At 42.7% G+C, this 21,609-nt stretch overlaps 1 protein-coding gene across 4 annotated transcripts; it reads left to right on the forward strand.

Moving 5' to 3' along the window:
- Positions 1 to 2,586: 2,586 nt before the first annotated feature.
- Positions 2,587 to 21,104, forward strand: LOC141909301 (uncharacterized). 4 transcript variants are annotated; one of them, XM_074799703.1, is made up of 11 exons: positions 2,587 to 2,788; positions 4,574 to 5,064; positions 8,757 to 9,024; positions 10,761 to 10,817; positions 10,951 to 11,072; positions 11,205 to 11,272; positions 11,836 to 12,005; positions 12,669 to 12,862; positions 13,454 to 13,607; positions 14,189 to 14,311; positions 14,970 to 21,104. In XM_074799703.1, exons 2-11 carry the CDS (start codon positions 4,999 to 5,001, stop codon positions 20,480 to 20,482), a joined length of 6,735 nt encoding a protein of 2,244 aa, XP_074655804.1. In that variant the 5' UTR covers positions 2,587 to 2,788; positions 4,574 to 4,998; the 3' UTR covers positions 20,483 to 21,104. The 4 variants fall into 4 exon arrangements, with proteins under 4 accessions (XP_074655804.1, XP_074655805.1, XP_074655806.1 ...); XM_074799704.1 differs by having other exon boundaries at positions 4,595 to 5,064; XM_074799705.1 differs by lacking the exon at positions 4,574 to 5,064.
- Positions 21,105 to 21,609: the final 505 nt, after the last annotated feature.

The following is a 21,609-nucleotide window of genomic DNA, read 5'->3' on the forward strand; positions in this document are numbered from 1 at the left end:
CTTAATAAACTGGACTCACACTCTACCGCAGAGGTTGTGACATCTACCGCACAGATTCAGAATTACGATTTAGACCGGACCTGGTACCAGTTTCTGTCCACACACGCATATTTAGACCGGTCCAAAATTTTGTCCGGACCTGGTTCGCTCTTTTAGACCGTGACAAATTAGACCGGTCTAAACTAGACCGGTCTAATTTGGAAGGGTATTTTTGCCCGTGTGAACGCTTGGTCCGGTCTAAATTGGACCGGACCAAATTTAGACCGGTCTATATTTCGTCGTGTGAACGCGCCTAGTTCAGGTGGAACATGGGCGTATAATCTATAGTCTACACGTCCATGGAAGGACCCTTGGAGTAATCAGCGATAACTTGGAGGTGTTAAGCGATATGTGGGGATCGGTTGTCCTCCCTGGGTGAAAATATTCAGAATTTCAGCGGATTAGATGAATTTCCTGGCCAATTTTAGAGAGAGTGAAGTAGAAAAAATGTCTAACACGGGAATTAAACGAAAGCCGGACAGCGAGGAACAATCAGTGATGCAGAAATGTAGTTCGAAACTTTTCTTAGACAAAAAAGGATTATCGTATCCCCTGTGCGTACGGGCCGCGAATTCTATACCCGGTCGAATGTGTCAGCCAAGAAACAGTTCAAATACTTATCAAAATTCGTACGTCTTCAATCGTTGCCCTCTTTCAGATATTGAGATCAAGAAACAGTTTAGCGATATGGCGAATGGCCGCTTTTGTTTTCCATCGTCTTTTTCCCGAAGCAAAAAACGCTCGGAATTTCGTCTCAAGAACCTCGGGGGTCTTTTATCAAGCGAAACGATAAACTTATGGCATTAATTATATGTGTATGTATATACGTCTGACTATTTCCTTTCGAAAATAATCTCAGTGAATGCCTAAGATCTGAGACACCACCACGCTATATAACGGAGATCGCGCCACGGCGAGAAAACATTGTTTCATTGCGAAATAAAAAAATGACGATCTGATGGTAATGATTTGCAGCTGTGTAATATATTTCACTCTTCCCCCCGCGGATCGCTATAGCTTCAACTCATCGATAGTAAACATATCGCTGGTATAATACGATGGAATTTGGTAGAAAAGAAAACCCAGGGGCGGACCTAAGCTATATTCCACTGTATTCGAGAATATAGTCAGAAAAATGTGAATAACATATTTTCTAGAAGTATCTAATCTGAAACAGGTCCAGAATAAGCTTACAAGGAAAAAGAAAAAAAGAGTCTTTTCAAATTTTCCTTGGGGTGGAACCCTTTAATGAGCTTTGCCGCCGACATATCACTGAGCAATAATTTTTAGGAATATAGTCAAATTCACCGGCTGGATCTGCCCCTGAACCCCCCTTGCTAAAGGAGCGGATTTAGCGGTGGTTTCAGGGGTACGGATCCCTTCCTTCCCGTTGCGGTTGCCCTTTTCGTCAATACAGAGATCATTCCCCGTTTCGCTCCCGGCAGGTGTGGTGGGTTTGTAAGGGGACACTAATTTTAAAAAAATCAAACGATATCTACCCATCAAATAACAGGGTCAACCCCTCTTACTAAGATAAAAAAAACCCTGTAAATTCGACGCTCATCGTATTTCTTCAATATTATATCAAAACCCTTTCAGTGCTGACTAACTATTACCCTTTATTACTATTATTACTTTATTACTATCATTTCACTATGTTTGACAGATGTTGCCATCTGTCAATAGAGATAAAAACTAATTACACCAATAAACCGCAGTGCGGTGTACTGGCAAAATCCATCACCGATTTATACATCGCACTGCGGTGTAGACGCACTGAAAGGGATAACACTGAGATTGCGACCCCGCTAATGGCATTTAACTTGGCTGTTTTATCCGACAAATGCCGTTTCTTTTCTTCTAGACCGCGGCCTTCCAATTTTCCTTGATCCGCCTCTGATCAATACCGTGTTTATGTCAAAAGACCCCAACGTCTGATTTCGGAAAATTCTAGATACCTGATGATTGAATGAACCGACACGTAAAAGCTTCCTATCTTTCGTTTTTTAGAACGGCTTTCTTGAATACAATCGCCTTATACTTAACAAAACAGAATGCGTTATCAAATCTTCTGTGTAAATACTTTCGGAATGAAGTGGAGATTCGTTCTTTTGTGCGCGCATAGAATTAACAGTTTTATTCCCGCTGTGCCGCCATATCCTTGTAAGGAGTTCAGTGTTTCAAAATATTTTACTTAATGCACCCGTTTTCCGTCATTGTGACCGAACGCGCCATTCAAACAGTATTTCATTCACAGACGGCTCGCTTTTTTGTGACTATTATTGAGTGAATTAATTATTCACATTCTATAGGCCTATAGTTCGCCGCGCGTTCCTAGAAGCGTCGAACATAAATCATGTCGCACGGTTAAGATAGCCTGGCATGTAATGAGGGGGTGGAATATTTAATGCGGGTTAGATTCCTAGTAGTTCTGAATTAAATTACGCTAATTTTTGCCAGTAATGGGCGCTAATATACGAGAAAGTCAGACAAAGGTAATTACGGGTTTGAAACTATATACATGTGTCTTACTCCGAAGCGCTGACTGTTTGTATAGGAATGGTTGAATTACGGTAAAGACTGGGGCATAAAAGACTTTCTTCATTCGTGACTAAATTCGCTGTGTGTTTATTGACTGTTTGTGTTGATTAGTCGATAGAATCTCGCGAAGAGCTCGGCGGAGAAATTAATAGGATTAAATAACGTAAAATCGATGGTGGATAAATCGCAAGGATTCATTTTGCTTAAGGTTCGTTGATTGTTTTTTTTTGTGATTGCTTTTCTCGGCGTCTTATTAGTTCATATTTCATAGCGGTGTATATTGAGACTCAAAAATAAGAGTTACCTGATTTGAAAATGCCCAGCCTCATTAGTTCTACGGTCAAATTCAAACCAAGTCACCCGCGGGTATTTTTTCTATAACGAAATATCAGTTACAAAGCTGATTATTTATCGTAATTTTTCACTTCATGTAACTCTAAATATATGAATGCATTGAAAAAAGAATTAAATCTATAATTTTGGAAATATCACGGCCGGTTTTGTGTAGACTTTTTTGAGCGCGAATGTTCTCGATGCTAACTGCTAATTCGAATGTTTTCGTCGAATATTAACAAAAACACAAACGAAAATCATCATCGTTTTTTTCTATTGCGGAGATTTTCATCCGTTTCGGGCCCGTTCGAAAATCAATAAATCAACATCAAAGTCCGAGTAGACTATATCTACGCGGGGAATTTCCGGCCGGTAGGCCAGGGGGTGCTTTAAACAATCAAAGCGATTAAAGACGACTCTGAATAAGCGACCGATTAAGTCCGGCTTTAGGATGTCCGGCAGAATGCCGTAACTCTCAGATCACGGGCTCCTTAGAAAAAGGGAGGAGCCGCGACCTCCCAGCGCTCAGATAAAGCTCCTGCCGACGACGGAGTTTCATCTCAATCTATACGTGTAATAACCTCGAGTAGTAATGTTAAATCTAGCGGGAAACAATCGTAAGATATCGTATTTTTAAACGTCTGCGATATGTTGTCGAAGAGATGAAAGATATTCATACATGTCGTCTGCGACTGAAACATTGACAGAATTCTATCCGTCTTCCAAATCGAGATTTGCTTTATTCGACCGAGTGCGCACGCGCAACCGTCTGCTAATTGAAAGTTGATGACTGATTCTCCCGGCGGAGAATGTTTCAATAATAACTTCTCTCTCCCAGAAACGATCCTATTTCACCGAGAGACGAATTTTTCTCGACCCAATCACACGTGAAACCGCTTTTCGGCGTTATAGGAATTATTGCACCGAATTGAAAATCGGTGCGATCTTCGATTTATAAATTCCGACAGATTACGAAAGTAACGGGTATTTCTCAGACTATACTGGCGGAGAAAATCATTCGTGATTAGCAGCGAATGCGCGTGGGTTTTACCGAAGATGAGAAACGATTCGGGAACTGCGTAGACTGATCGGAAATCGTCATCGAATCGTGTGTGAACTGGACAGTGGTCATTTGTGAACACCGCATGCTGTCGGTCAATTTAGAAATATGAGATAGATGGATTATTGCAGAGAATCGATTTTAGGTAAACACCACCGACAACCTGGGGTGTACGTACATGAGCTTTAATTCATATTCAAAATTGTGTCCCTTTTCGAAAGAGTGATTTGATAAAATGGATGAATATAAAAACATCGACAAAGAAAAAATAGGCTACGTGATATTTAGCTCAAATTTTGCGAAGGATAACTTACCGCTATTCTGGATTTGAGGTAAACGCGCCGACAACCTGGGGTGAACATGAGCTTATTTCATATTCAAAATTGTGTCCTTTTCTGAGAGAATGATTTTATATGAAGCTAAAGAATACCAAAAAAGATCGACAAAGAAAAGATAGGCTAAGTGATATTTGCGAAGAATAACTTACACTATAGGGTAGGCGATGCTTTGGTTGAATCTTTGCCATTTAAAAGTCAGATTAGGGGTGCGTCGTCTGTGCCGATAGAAATATATTCGATTGAAAAAAATGTTGTTTTTCAGACAGCTTATTTCGACTTACAGTTCACGTCCGATATTCTCGCGGGGTATTCTTTATTCGAACTCAAGTGAACAAACAACTTAATTCAATGTGACGAATATAATACGTGTGACTCGGATTCAAATGAAGCCGGGGACTCGACTACGTGAAACCAACCGGAGACAAATGGAATTAAAGATAATTCGGTATAACCTCAAAAAATCACGCTTCGCAGGCGGCCGCGTTCGCCAAAGTGTGACCGAAGTCGTTTTAATGGATACGACTTAGTCGCAATTACCATAGCAATCAGCAACATCCAAGAACATCAAGAACAGTTCAATTCTCAGCACGGTAATCACGTGGACCTGGAGTCATTAATAAGAAAAGCGACGGGGAAATAGAATTACGTATGTACCGGAATAGCGAGGACTAGTGCAGAGCAGGACACATGGATGACTACGGCGACGTGATGGAACTAGGTAGAGTTGAAGTGGTTACCGTTAAAACGAATCTGGTAGGTCGTGCGTTTGTCGTTGTTGCTTTTTTACGACGTAATTCGCTTTCGAGTTGATAGTTACCGCGCAGCCGATAGATCGATTGGATCGGTATTCAATTGTATAACTTTCACGTTATCGATTTATCATCATTTAACATTTTTGTAACAACGCACACAATCGCAGTAGAGATCTACATCGTAATATCAATGTTCACTGTCTAACGCATATATACGTAATGATTGCAGTTATTCGATACAACGGAATCTAACCCCGCATTCGACATTTCTTTCTAATCTAATAGTAATTCAATAACAATTCGTGCTAAAGTTTTCGTTTTTATCTGATTGTTACTTTATTTAGTAAATCATAACTCTTCGGTAGAGAGTCGAGGTAGTTGAATAACCATAAAAGCGTAAACACGATAAATCTCATTTTCAAATGAGTAAATACTTTTTTATTTAAAACGTACGTTAGTCAATTATTTTGGGGTCTAGCTTGTGCGCCTTACTTAGACATCCGAAGAAAGAATGCTATCCAGAAATGTAACGGGCGTGTCAGCCTATCACAGTCTCAGAACGGGTCCACTCGTCGGCAGATCTCACGATACACCTATCATGGGTTAACTGCCGATCGTACGTTTCACGCAGGATTATTGGACAGTCTTGTTCACCTTTTATCGAAAATACGTTAGACGGTATATTTGACCGTATTTCTATGACGTAATAGCCGTAAAAAGCCGTATCCTGATATAATCTTTATTTGTTGTAGGACTACACGAGTCCTTATACGAGCATTTTTGGTTTGCTAAGCCAGATTTCCCCCTAGCGTGTACATATCGTAGGCATAACGCGCACGGAGAATGTATAACAAAATAACAGCTACAGTAAATATGGTAATAGTATGTAATTAGATTATTGTCATTGAACAAACGTAACATCGCCGAGAAAATTACCGGGGTCAAAATGAATTATGGTTTTCTGTTTATATTGCTTCCGTGCAAAATTATCCTTCAAATTAGCATCGGTTATTTCTATATATACTTATATAAACGGCAGATTAGAACACGGCGCGCTTTACGTATCATGCGAAGAATAAACCGACAAGGGGAAATCAAAGGAATTCTCTCGATGAATCGAGTATACTTACGCTATTAACGTCGCACCGTAAATATCAAACGACTCGACTTTGATTTCTGCCCCGCAAAACATCAGAGAAAACCGTTCAAATTTTATCGCTCCCATTTTGCACTTAGAATTTTGAGCCGAACTATACGGACTTCGAAATTTCAATATAGATTTCAAATTCTGAATTATACATTAGACTCAGGCGCGAGGCCCTCCGAAAAAATGTCCTTCGTATTGTTAATTTTCAGTACTTCAATGCTACATTTCAAAGTACAAGGTACATGTTAGATTAATGAGATGATCCCGCAGTGCTTAAAACGCCCAGAATACGTGAAGATTTGACTAATTTTTCAAAATTTTCTGGGGATGACTATAGAGAGCACCACCCCCCCCCCTTTGAAAAATCCTGGATCCACCCCTGAGACTCCGCCCAAGTTGGATCCGATCAACTGGGATAACCGTTCAACTTTGATGTTTTTTGAAATATGTTTTTTTTCGACACCAATGAGATACATAACGTCCAACTAACTCGGGTATTACACATTTTTTACGGTCCCAAAAGATCCGACTTGAGCGAAGTCTACTGTACATTATGTTCAAACTTCGGAATGTTTTGGGAGCACCTGGTCCAAGGCTATACAACACTATAAATCACTGGAAAGAACTAATCTGAAGAGAAAATCACCGTTTATCTGATTCCATTCAGATATTTCATTTGATTTCTGATTTCAGATTTGATATTCGATGAGAATTTGCAATCTCTTGTCAAAATGACAAAAACATTACTCGGATCACTTAGTCGAAAATTACTAGTTTCTTCTGGTTCAGGTTTCTAGCCGCGTAATGATTACATTATTCGCTTGAGTTGTTCTTGTTCCGGGTATAGAGACGTAGACTGAATCAAACTCATTCACCTAAATACAACCATGAGTCCGCGCTAATAGCCGTGTTACGTAAATCGGAAATGGTCGGATAACATCTTACGAAATTACGCCCGTTCTTGAAGTGGTTCCTTAATGAATGAACCTTCGACAAAACATTATTATAAACAAGCCTTGAGAATTTTCCACGAAATGTTGCCGAAACGCGCAACAATACCGCGCCCGCGGAATCGGTCAATGCAACAATAACAGGGCAACCAATTTGGAAACCATCTATATTCAGAGCTAGCTGTGTGTGCGACCCGAGTCGGCTTTATATCTTCTATACACTGGTTTTTGTATTGAAACGCATTCACACGGTGAACTTTTAAATGTAATCCCCTGTTTAAATCTCGGTACACTAAAATCCCTCAGTTCGGACGTAGGCCTTCTCGGTGTAAACATGCCGCCTGCCGTCGCAGTCTTGTAAGGAATTTCGCCCAATTTCAAAATCGCCCTCGAAACACATCGGAAATACCTTATTTCAACGTCCGAAAAGAATCGAAAATAGTCGATATGGCATCTTGGGCATATAGGCAGTACATGCAGGTACGTGTATAAATAGATAGTAAACCATATTTCGCTCTAAGTATTGTCGAGCATCGAATGGATTTTCCGAAATGCCACGTATGGAACTAACACTTGCTTAACTTGCTCACAATTTGCTAATTCAATTTGTCCGAAAAGAGCAAGGCTATTTTTGTATATATCTGTTTGATAAAAGGAGTGGTCGCGGAAGCCTAGTGTTTTATGAGTCGAACGAATTAGTTTTAGTTCGGGCGAAGTACACCTATTGGTTAACTTAGTGTGATATGTACTTAGTGTGATTGTGGCTACCGTCTTTAGTGTCCAACCAAAAGTGAATTATGTATATTTGGTGCAACGGATTTTACTACTAACGACATTGCGCCGACTTGCAACAAATGCGATCCCTGCGTGAATATCTGTATAGACATGTTCTACTTACTGTATGTAATTATGCCTTTTTCGATATACAAATACAATAAAAGCAGTAGTAAGAATTCCAAATATTCGTTGGACGCTAACAAAAAACAGTCTCCTGGCTTTATATTGTCAGAAGACACAATCGTAACGGCTGCATGGACTAAAGGTTACAAATACTAATCACAAAACAATCTTTAACTTCGCTTATTCCATGTCAACCGCTGGTGTATTATTATGTATCATTTAAAAAACGATAGTATTAGACTCGAGAATATGATGGGCGAAAATTTCAAGCAAAAACTGGATAATTTCTCGTACTTAATTGATATTGTGGTCACCCAATCGTTGTTCTCCCATGGGAAACATATGCAATTTGGCTATTTATATTGGTATCTAGATATGTTTTGTATCGACAATCAATTGCAAATCTCTAGCTCATCTTCTATGATTGTGGTATCAAGGTCATTTCTTTGTATATGTTCACCAGGGGGCGTTCAATAGCGGGATAACGTAGTATTTCAATTTATATTGGTACCTATGCATAATTTGTAACCACAATGAATTGCAAGATTCTTGCTCATCACATGTTCTATGATTGTGGTGATATTCAGGCTCTTTAGTGGCTGTATTTGCTCACCAGGGGTTGTTGAATATTGAAGTAATCGGTCTGTAATTTCCCTTACTGGGATAATTCTAGATAACAACATCTATATTTTTCAGCTTGTGTCATTTGACAATCCGATCTATAGTAATTTCAAAGAGGACCACCCAACTGATGACGACACTGGTGAACTGTACGATGAGATACCCGCAGACCATATTCCTACATCATCCACAACTGCCTCATCTCAGTATCTAAACGGTAGTAATGTCATGTTGGTGGAAAAAAGGTCCAAGTGTTTCTTGCTCAACTACAAAATACTCTGCGCAGTTTGTCTTATTCTGTTGGTTGTCGGTATCATCATTGGAATTACCGTACACCTTACCGGTACGTAGAAATCGAAAACGTAGCAGATGGTCATGCATAAGACTTTTTATGAATATAAATAGTCGACAAGATGTTGTAAGATCTAATGAAGAATTTTTGCTTAAGTGTCATTTTCAAATTTTTTACGATACTTTATTAACGTCTTGATGAGAGGCGAATGATTCAACTGAAATAGCTGATATTAATTTGTGATCTTCAATCGTCATGACTTCACCGAACGCAACACATTTTGGCATTGGTGAAGTGACCAAAGTTGACCTATATAGTCAGCCTATTTCTCCTTACCGCGGCTAGCTTTTACAATCGTCAAGATTACGGGCATTACGTTTCTCCTTAGGACTGCTAATAATTCCCTTACTATTGAAGGATTAAGGCTATCCCATAATTTTCTCGACCATTGAACCAACCCTGCAAATATATATATATATATATATATATATATATATATATATATATATATATATATATATATATATATATATATATATATATATATATATATATATATATATATATATATATATATATATATATATATATATATATATATATATATATATATATATATATATATATATATATATATATATATATATATATATATATATATATATATATATATATATATACATATATATATATATATATATATATATATATACATATATATATACATAATTGTGGCTCATTCATTTGTATATGCGTGCTAGTACATGTGTTTTCAACGTGTAACCTCAAAAAACTTCTGGAAATTAATTCGGTATATTGCGTGACTGTAGTTGTGACGACTTTCTGACTGGCTCGTGTGTGTAACCGAGATCGATTTTTGAATACAAATCGCGTGACTGCCATTAGAAACTTATTAATTAATTTCGAATCAGCCTTCGCGACGTTCTGGTCGCTGGCGTATACCTCACAAATTAAAAAAGGAAAAGGTGTCCTTCGCGATTCCGGGAAGAAAAATTAATGAAACTATCAGATGATTAAAAATCGTAGAAAAATGATATTTTTTTCGACACAACTTTCTTTCTGTATTGATTCCCGCAGAATTTGAATAATGCTCGTAAACGAAATGTTTTCAGATTCGATTGATTTGTTAGTAGATAATGTGCATTTAGTTTTGATAATGATGGATAGTACTTTGTATGATAACTAGTTTATCAGACGCACGAGCTTTCGGTACTAATGTATAGGATAGTAACATTACATTAGTACTATTCACTAGTAGCGAAAGCTCGTGCGTCGAATAAACTGGTTAACCTTCAGAAAGTACTATCCATCTCGTTGTATTCATTCTACACCAGGGTTCAGTTGCATAGCCAAGGCTTAGCAACTTAAGACCAGTCTTAAGATTTAAGAGCACTTTCCGACTTAAATCTCGATCAATGGAACATGACCCATAGGGTTGGTTGGACAGTCTCGCGTCCGAAAGTATAGTATAGTCTTAAATCTTTAGATCGGTCTTAAGTCTTTAGAATGGCTATAGAACTGAGTTTTACGTAGACTGGTCTTAAGTCTAAGCCGTGCCTATGCAACCGACCCCTGGGGCCAGTTGCACAGTCGTGACTTAAGACTGGTAAGTTGGTCTTAGACTGGTATTAAGTCTAAGCCGTGTCTATGCAACCGGTCCCTGGTTAACACGGCTCCTCTACGAGTCTTCTCACAATAGATACATGTTACTTGTGTCTCGAACGTATAAACTGTAATCGTGATCTTTTTTTCAATTTTCATTTCAGCGCCGTCCAAAATATCGGACCATACGTCCGGCCCGCCAGCTACCAAGGCTAAATATGGTAAAATCCGCCCCAATTCAAATATTTAGGTTTAAAAAACACAATGAAAAAGACAAAATACACTGATTACTTGGCACATATACGTATTCATGTATATGGGTATATACAATATTATGTAATTTGTTTTTTATAGGGGCGAAGAATTTCACAGGTTTCGCTCGGATAGTTAATGGTATCTATTCGGCTTATCACATGGAGCTTACCAACCCGGAATCTCGTGCTTATCAGGAGTTAGAACGGTTATTTATCACTAAGGTAAGTTAACGTCGTCGATTTTTTCCAAAATGCTTTTTTTCTAAGCTCTAAAGTTGTTTACCAACGCGATTTATCGGTAAAAATCTTGGCGAAAATGTGTGACGTTTCATCAACATCGTTTAAATTTTTCAGATGGACTCGATATTTTTGAACAGTGAATACAATTCCAATTACAACAGAACAATGGTAGTCGAATTCAGGTATGGTTTATATCAAAACTCAAACAAACAAAACACTAGTCAAAACTTTAGAATTAAACTTCATAACAACTTTTCACAAAATGACCCTTAATGATGAAGATCAATCGTTTAATATCAAAATCAATAATTCTTAGAAAACGGAAACTCATTGTGATATACGGTGAACGATTCTATATACGAAATCGGATATGAGCAAATAGACCCTGCTTTGGACCCAAACAGCTCAGCTTGGTCTTGTCCGGGCAGGTGCAGACCCCCCTTCAGAAAAATATCCTACATATCATTAATTTTCAGTTTATCAACACTACCTTTCAAAGTACGAGGTATATTTTGAAAATATGAGAGATGATCAGTGCGCTAAAAATGCTCGGAATGTATGAAAATTAGACAAATTTTTCAAAATTTTCCGGGGGATGGTCAGCAAAGCGCCCCTACCTTGAAAAGTCAGGATCTACCCACTCTAGGTCTCTACTTAGCGTATTATCGGACTTCAAAAATTTTGAAAATTAATTTTGGTATTTTCTCGGTACCGGGTATTGTATAGTAGGATTTCTTATTTGTAGGGAAGGAAGTGTTATAGTCGTATATCGCGTATTGTTCATTCAACCCGTTGTTTTAAATATGGATCCATTGACTACCGAGTTCACCGTCGAGCATCTCAATGACGTCATATCAGCCGGTTTGAAATCGATCGATAGATCTTCCGCCATTGTCGCTTTTGATTTAAAACCAGGTCAGTGCAATGTAAATATCCACGAGTCCTCCAAATCCGAATAATTTAAAATGTATTTTCTGAAGAATTTCAGGAGACCATTTTACATTGGTACTTATTCACTTCAATATTAGGGACGCCACCTTGGTTTTGACATGATCGGACATTTCCAAAACATATTCGAGATGAATAAATACATTTGTAGCGTTTGTATGGTATGAATACGATCTGTCGGAGCCTTGTACTGGTATCCTTCCCGGCAGGGATTCGAACCTGGTGGCATCGCTAGACTCAGCCACACTAGACCGGGTGCGCGGGTACATGCGCAGGTTTACCGAGAGAAAACCGCGGCACCAATCGGATTTCCCGTTGTATAATCACTGAACAAATTTCATAGATAAACTGGAAAAACTCGGGGTAAAATAAAACGGGATATCTGATTTCACGCGGGCTAGTATGGCAGGGTACGTACTGTGGCGACTCTCGATATCATCAGGTTCGAATCCCACCCGGGGGAGAACGTGTACTAGCGATGTAAGCCGAATGAATCGGTATATCATACTGTAATATTGTAATATAAGATGCTGGACGACTGGTGAAGTTAAAACAGACTTATGGTCTAAAAGGCCCAGTCGCCTACACACTCATATACATGCACATTCACATACCCCGTTCATATTTCAGAAAAAATAATACCATTGCCGAAAAAGAAACCCGAACCGATGGTAACTTCGACGGTCAAACCGACCCGTGCGACAACAACCGTTACTCCGGTCGGTCCGAAATGTGTCTCTTCTACATTGATGAAACGATACTGCGGGGAAACGATTCACTGGAACGCCACGAATTTCCCAAACTTTATCGGCCACAACGATGAGGTATTTTACCCTATCTATGTGCAGCATATTAAAACGAAATGGAATCTATTACGAATTTTCTGGGAATTTTCTTTGCACATTCAATTTCAATGTAAACAATGAGAATGTCTTGTGTGACAGTTATGATTTAACCCCAAGTCAGTGAGACATAATGTAGTGTCATCTGCGTATTGTTTGATTTTGTAAAATTATCACTATCATGTAGAGTAACGCGCTCATGGGACACCTCTTTCTAAAGTCAATGGTTAAGGAGCAGTTTTGATATATTGGATGGAATTTTCTCCGAAGCTAAAATATTCTCACGTTTTGACGATCGAAAGCTTTCATCTGATCACCAAAATGCCTCTACAGTGGAACCTCGTTACAGCGAACTTCACAGGAACAGAAAATTTGTTCGTTATAACCGATAGTTGGCGCAATGTATGAAATCAATCAAATTTTCTTAATTGGCACGAAATTCTATATTTGTAATATCCGATGAATCGTTGTATCCGAGTTCGTTGTATCCAGGTTCCACCGTAGTATTCATCCCCACTTGGGGCATATGTACCTATCGACCAAGACCCATCATTTTTTCTTATTTTTTTGTAGGAAAGTATAAGAGGATTTTTGGACCGTGTTGATAATTATATCGTGAACGTAACGGATACGTGCAGTTTGCATTTGGGCGCGTTCGCGTGCAGCGTGGCATTCCCTCGATGCCACGAAGGACATAATATCCCGCCATGCAGACGCTACTGTAACGGTACGTGTTCCGAGAATCTAATTACGTTTTCTAGCCAGCCATCTATAATCGAATTTATGAAAACCTAAAGGGATTTCGCAAACGACCTACTCACTCCAACCTAAGCACGCGAACGCATTGGAAACTCGTAATGATTACCAGTCAATGTAACAATTTAACTCGGCCGCAGTTCGCTTAATCACGTGAAATACGTGTACTTCAAAGTTAAACATGAACGAATTTCTGATCGCAACCTGTGGAATCAATACAAGGATTTCTTTTCTTAAAATGAATCTATATCTTGAATCAGAGTTCTGATTCCCATGTTAGAAACCAGATTTGAGCAAAACATTCTGTAAATTCGATCGCCGATCACGCAGCTTCTTCGATTTTCGATTTAAAAATCAAACCCCGCCTGTTTCGCTCCCGGTAGGTGTGGTGGGTTTGTAAGGGATACCAAATAAAAACTACCAAACAAAACAGGGTCAATACATATTTTAAGATAAAAATAAACCGTAAGCAAAGTACTGAAATTTCTTCTTATGCTGATTTTGTAATGCATGATATTTCATATCTTACGATAACCCGTTTTAATCCTATAGATATGATGGCTATATGTAAAAATGTGATACCGCAAGTGAAATTACCGCACTCGAATAACCTGCTGTGCGGTGTTCTACCCGATTCTGACGATCCGAATGTTTGCGTACCAAAACCGAAAGAAGGTGAGTTATCCGATTCTGCAAACCGGATTCGTTTACCTCGCATTACTCGGACACGACCACCTCGGACTTTTGACTTATACCGGGACAAATACTAAATCATTGTTCGGACTTCATAGCGTACTTTCCTATCCTTAACTCGCACTTCACTTACCTCGGACCAGTTTTGCCGGTCCCAGCTTGTCGGTGGCGAGTCTCGATGCCATCGGGTTCGAATCCCTGTCATGGAGGATGAACTGTACTTCGCATTCCGAAATTTCAAAATCAATCTTAGTCAAAATCAATCTTCTTTTTTTAGTCAATATCTCACATCTGACGATGATCTCTAGTGTGAGATCGAAACGTCGTGTTCTTATATTTTAGATTGTTTTGATGAATAAATTCTCGATTTTAGATTTCTTTTAATCTGTAGATAGTGGGTTTTTATCTTATCATCTGTTCACCACGTTTGAGTGTGGTTATCGTACCAATCTTAGGCGAGGTTCGCTATATGAGTCTGGGTGAAATGGGCCAAGTTGCCTAGTTTTACTTAGAGGTACTTAGAGGTGTAAACTGTTAAGGAACTTGAACAATCAACTCATATCACGTTTATGAGACTGGCCCAGGTTGGAGAGTTTGATTAGATTGGGTGGTAATGGATATGCTTTGTTTTATATTTCAGCTGATTTATGCATGGCAGACGAACATCTTTGTAAAAACGGAGCTTTCGTCACCGGCCGCAGTCACTGTATTCCGCTCGTTCGTAAATGCGACAACCACGTGGACTGCGAGGACCAATCGGACGAGTCTCATTGCAACGCGTGCACGCGTCATCAGTTTCAGTGTACGGACGCGCTGATTTGCATTCCAAACGGTCAGCGATGCGACGGCGTTAAACAGTGCGCCGACGGCAGTGACGAGCTGGACTGCGACGGAAGCTGCGAGGTAGGGGCGTTTCGGTGCGCGCGAGGCGTTGACATCGTTACGAAACGAAAATGTATAAAACCCGCGCAGCGCTGCGACAACGCGCGAGACTGCACCGACGGTAGCGACGAATCCGACTGCCCGGCGATTAAATGCACCGACCAGGAATTCACGTGTAAAACCGGACTGAACAGATATTCGAGCGAGCCGTGCGTTTTGAACCGTCACGTCTGCGACAAAGATTTCGACTGTTTCGACAAATCGGACGAGGCGAACTGCACCTATTCGTGCGCCGAGGGCCAGTTCTCGTGTAAGAACGGTACGATCAATCGATTCCCATTCGACGGATTTTGTATCGCCGCGTCCGAGGAGTGCGACGGAGTGGTCGACTGTAAAGACGGCTCGGACGAAGAAGGATGCGGACACGAATGTCAGGACGGCGGATTCAGATGCACGGACGGCGTCAGTCACTACACGGGCAGCGCCTGTATTCCGCTCTACGACGTCTGCGACTCGTACGCCGACTGTAGCGACGGCAGCGACGAATTGAACTGCAACATTCCCTGCGAAACTAGCGAATTCAGATGCGTTAACGGCACCGATGTCGTACATAACGATAACTGCGTCGAGAAGGACTGGAAATGCGACCGACTGCGCGATTGTAGCGACGGCAGCGACGAGGTGGATTGCAGCGAGTCATGCGGCGCTGACCAGATCAAATGTCACACAGGCGTCATCAAAAACTACCCTCATCGAGGATACTGTCTGCCGGCCGAGAAAAAATGCGACGGCCGCGCCGATTGCCAGGACGGAAGTGACGAAACCGGCTGCGCCGAGATACAATGCGCCGCAGACTATTTCGAATGCGTAAGCGGTACCGATAAGAACGGCGATAAGTGCATCCCACGCAAGTACACGTGCGATAAAGATATCGATTGTTTGGACGGCTCGGATGAACACGGCGAGTGCGCGTACCAGTGCGCCCGGCATCAGTTTGAATGCCGAAACAGCACGGCCTTGAACTTCAACATGCACTACTGTATCCCTGCTGAAAACCACTGCGACGGGAGAGTAGATTGTAGAGACGGCTCGGATGAACGCGAATGCGCAGTGATCGGCTGTCCGCCCGGCTATTTCAAATGCGTCAACGGAATCGATCGAATCAAAAAAGATCGCTGCATACCCGAGTTATTCGTCTGCGACCACGACGAGGACTGCAGCGACGGAAGTGACGAAACGAGTTGCACGTATTCGTGCGCGCAAGGCGAATTTATGTGTCACAACGGTACCGTAATACGTCACCCGTTCGTGGGTAGGTGTCTACAGCAACACGAGGAATGCGACGGCTATAAGGACTGCTCCGACGGCTCGGACGAGTTCGGCTGCCAGTTCAAACTATGTCCGGCCGGTTATTTCCGATGTGAAAACGGAACGGACGTCTACAACCACGACTACTGCATACCGGATGCGTATCGATGCGATTTCGACGACGACTGCACGGACAAATCCGACGAAATCGGTTGCGATTATTCTTGCAGTCCCGGAGAGTTCCTGTGCAAGAACGGCAGCATCAACATCTGGCCTTACAACGGACGGTGCCTACTGGACGCGTTTCGATGCGACGGTAAAGCCGAGTGCACGGACGGTAGCGACGAGGAAGGTTGCGCGATCCCCTGCACGGAAGATCAGTTCAGGTGCGCGAACGGTACCGATTACATCGGGCACAAATGTATCCGCCGGGAACGCACGTGCGACCGCGAACGGGACTGCTCTGACGGTAGCGACGAGACTAACTGCACCTACTCGTGCGAGCCCGGTAAATTCCAATGCTCTACGGGAACTGTGAACAAGTTCCCGTATTCGGGATATTGTATTTTCGACGGCGAGAAATGCGACGGCGTCATCGACTGCAAGGACGGCAGCGACGAGAGAAACTGTTACAATATGACCTGTAAAGAAGGCCAATTTCGCTGTATGAACGGCACGGATCGTTACGGAGGCGACGCCTGTATTCCGGGCCGTTATCGATGCGACCGCGACGGGGATTGCACGGATAATTCGGACGAAAGCAGCTGCCAGTACCATTGCCCGGACGGCGAATTCGCCTGCAAGACCGGATCCATATCCGTACGCCCGTACACCGGCTACTGCTTACCGATGTCTAAACGTTGTAATGGAATCGACGAATGCAAAGACGAAAGCGACGAGCAGGGCTGCGACGAGGTGTGCGCCTCGTACGAGTTTACGTGTACAGGGGGCGTTAGCGTACACACTTCCAGACGTTGCATCCCGGAAGACAACAGATGCGATAGAGAACTGGATTGTACGGATAAAAGCGATGAAAACGGCTGCGAATATAAATGCGAACAGGGCCGCGAATTTATGTGCAAAAATGGCACCGTTAAAACGTGGCCATATCGTGGATACTGTATCCACGATTCTAACGTTTGCGACGGATTCGTCGACTGCGCTGATAAATCCGACGAAGAGAATTGCCGCCCGAACGATTCGAATTGCGGAGACGGAGAATTCTACTGTCTTAACGGCACGGACAACCGCGACGACGACCGCTGCATTCCGATCATGCACGTTTGCGACCGCGAGTCCGACTGCAGCGACGGGTCGGACGAATCGAACTGCACGTTCGTTTGCAAAGACGGCCAGTTCATGTGCCGTAACGGCACCATCAACCGGCCGCCGTTCACCGGACACTGCATCCTGGTCGCGAAAGTCTGTGACGGAATTACCGACTGCACCGACGCGTCCGACGAAATGAACTGCGATTTCACGTGTCGGCCGGATCAGTTCCGATGCGGGTCAGGAACCAGTCGCCACACCGGACGCTCGTGTATACCGGCCACGGATAAATGCGACCGTATTCCCGATTGTATAGACCAAAGCGACGAAGAAGGGTGCACGTATGATTGTCCCGATGGACAGTTTATGTGCGAACGTGGAGGATTGAACTCCTGGCCGTACCACTCCTACTGCATCCCTTCGGAGCAGAGGTGTAACGGCCGCGGCGACTGTAGCGATCTAAGCGACGAAATGAACTGCCCGAATGTCACGTGTCCTATCGGTTACGTTAAATGCGCGAACGGTACGAATAAAATGGGCCACGACTGCGTCGCCGAAATGCATATTTGCGACAGGGATTTCGACTGTTCGGATCGCAGCGACGAAGCGAATTGTACGTACACTTGTAATAAGCCGGGCGAGTTCAAATGCGTCACTGGTACTCTTAGTAAAGGTTTGGGATACTGCTTGAGCGCGTCGAGCGTTTGCGACGGAACGAACGATTGTAAAGACGGTTCGGATGAAAGCGGTTGCGAGAGGAACTGCACGGCGGACGAGTTTCGGTGCGTCAGCGGCGGAAACGTCTACCACGGAGGTCATTGCGTGCACCGTAAATTCGTCTGCGATCGAGACAGCGATTGCGTGGACAATTCGGACGAGTTGAACTGTCAATACGAATGCGGCGTCAATAAATTCAAATGCGAAACTGGTAAAGTTAACAAATGGCTGTCGAGCGGTTATTGTATTCCGATAGAGGAGCGGTGTAACGGCGCGTCGGACTGCGAGGACAACAGCGACGAAGCGAACTGTACCGAAGGCGAGGGAACGGCCCGGTGCGGTCCGGCGATGTTCCGATGCGAGACCAGCGGTACTTGCATCGAGTCGAAACACCGCTGCGACAGACACAATGACTGCCGAGACGGTAGCGACGAGTCCGGGTGCTCGTACAACTGCGGTACGGGAGAATGGCCGTGTCGGAACGGTACGATTAACAACTGGCCTTTCGTGGGTTTTTGCATCGGTCTAAGTCAAAAGTGCGACGGCCATTTGAACTGTAAAGACGGCAGCGACGAATTCGACTGCGAAACGAGTGAAATAAGATGCGCGATAGACGAGTTTAAATGTTTAAACGGTACGAATTGGAACGGCGACGTTTGCATCCCGGCTCACTTTCTATGCGATCGCGACGCGGATTGCTCCGATCAAAGCGACGAGAACGGCTGCAGTTACTCGTGTCCGAGCGGTCAGTTTATCTGCGAAACGGGCCATATCAACAGATACCCGTTTCACGGTTACTGCATCCCGCAATCGAAACGTTGCGACGACCGCAAAGACTGCGTCGACGATAGCGACGAAATGTACTGCAATAACGTCACATGCGCATACGGCGCTGTGGCATGCACCACCGGCGCCAACTATTTCGGCAGTCGGTGCATATCGGAACACCAACGCTGCGATCGGTACGCAGATTGCAGCGACGGCTCGGACGAGCTGGATTGCGAGTATAACTGCGAGGACGGTTACCACATGTGCAAGAACGGCTCGTTGTCGTTGTTGCCGGGATTGTGTTATCACGCGACCGAGAGATGCGACGGCATGCGCGACTGTCTCGACGGCAGCGACGAATCCGGCTGCGAAACGCCGTGCGCGCCGCGTCAGTTCCGTTGCTCGAACGGTAGCAACAACAACACTGGCGAAATATGCATCGATGACATTTATAAATGCGATCGGTATTTAGATTGTACGGACAGTAGCGACGAGGATGATTGCGTCTACGAGTGTACGGGCGATTCGTTTCGTTGCTGGAACGGCACGATATCGCAGTGGCCATATCGCGGTTATTGCGTTCATAAAGACAAAATCTGCGATGGCACCGACGACTGCGGAGACGCGAGCGACGAAGCCGAGTGCGATGGACAGACATGCGCGGATGATCAGTTCCGATGTACGAGCGGTTCGAATCGATATTTCCATCGGTCGCCGTGCGTTTTGAAACAGTACGTCTGCGATCGCGAATCGGATTGTACCGACAATTCGGACGAACTAGAATGCGCCTATCAGTGCCGCGGCGACCAGTTCGTCTGCAAAAGCGGTATTTTACAGGTGGCGCCTTATGCCGGATTCTGTATCGATAAAAGTCGAGTATGCGACGGTCGCGCGCAATGCGAAGACCATAGCGACGAGCTCAACTGCACTAAGTCGTGCACGGCCAGTCAGTTTCGTTGCGTTAACGGCACGGATGTTTACGGGTTCGACCCTTGTATCCCGGATTATCATCGATGCGATCGTAGCCGCGACTGTACAGACGGCAGCGACGAGCTAGCGTGCACCTACGAGTGTAAACCGGGAGAGTTCATGTGCGAAACTAAGACCGTCAACACTTACCCGTATTTCGGTTTTTGTATCCGAGCCGACAAACGATGCGATGGTAATCTCGATTGCGAGGATGGAAGCGACGAAGAGAAGTGTCATTAACAACCGTCTTTACGACTATTCCCCTTGTTCTCCCGTTGTCTTTTCTCGACGTTAATATTACCATTATCACCTTGACTTGATCTTTCCAAATTATGTTTTAGTTGCATTCAAAATGCTCTATGCATGTATATTTTGAAATAGCTTCTGTTTTAGAATCGATGGAGATAAATCTCACAATTTTGATGTTACATAGGTCTATACATACATATACGTATACATATAACTATTATTTCTCGTTTTGTAAACCGTTGATAATATTGTTGTTATAGTACATTTTTTTCGTTGACGACACTTTGCGCAAATCACGTGATGCAGGTCATCCATTTTTGTCGACTGCGGTTTCGTTTTGTTATCGTATAATGTTTCATTCAGTGTCGGTCGATTTTTGTTGCATTCCAAAAATGTATCGACAACTCTGTTTGTCCGCTACTAACTTCTCGTTCCTCGTTCCTCTATCAGAAAAAACCATGACGAATCTCGCGATGTACATAATGTATCGATCAGATTTTTGAACATCGCCCTCTATTGCTAATTTCTCGAAACTTGTATGCAGTCGTGTACATAAATATATATTTAATATATGTATTTTTCTACTTAAAGCAAACAATAAATGCATTTATAAGGAATGAATATTGATTTTTTTCGATCATTTTTGCTCCATTCATATCGCAGCAGAGGACGCCCGTAGTAGATCCAGGAGTAGACATGGGGACCCCAAGAAAAATGTTAACTGCCAAATGTATTTGGGTGGGGGGTTCTTTGAAAAATAGAAGCTTCCAAATGCATTTCCCTGCATTTAACCAGTGAAATTTAACATTCAGTGACATAGCAGTTTATACTACTGATTTTTTTTCGGAATGATTTGGAATAGCGGTGTTGAAAGAAAAACACTCGAAGGGCGAATTTCAGACACCCTGGAATCCTCCTGGACCCGCCCTTGTAACCATGTACAAAAACCAAAGAATTGTACATTTTCAGTTCATGTTTGGAACATGGAGACTGGCCTGATGGCCACATCTGCGGTCAATATCGGTCGTAAGAATGATACTCTACGAATAAGCTGTTTTGCAAGTCATTATTCCTTGCTTAGTTATAAACGAAGTTGTCTCCGACACATCATCAAGGTT

Source organism: Tubulanus polymorphus, chromosome 7 (genome assembly GCF_964204645.1).
Source record: "Tubulanus polymorphus chromosome 7, tnTubPoly1.2, whole genome shotgun sequence".
In the NCBI taxonomy this organism is placed as follows: domain Eukaryota; kingdom Metazoa; phylum Nemertea; class Palaeonemertea; order Tubulaniformes; family Tubulanidae; genus Tubulanus; species Tubulanus polymorphus.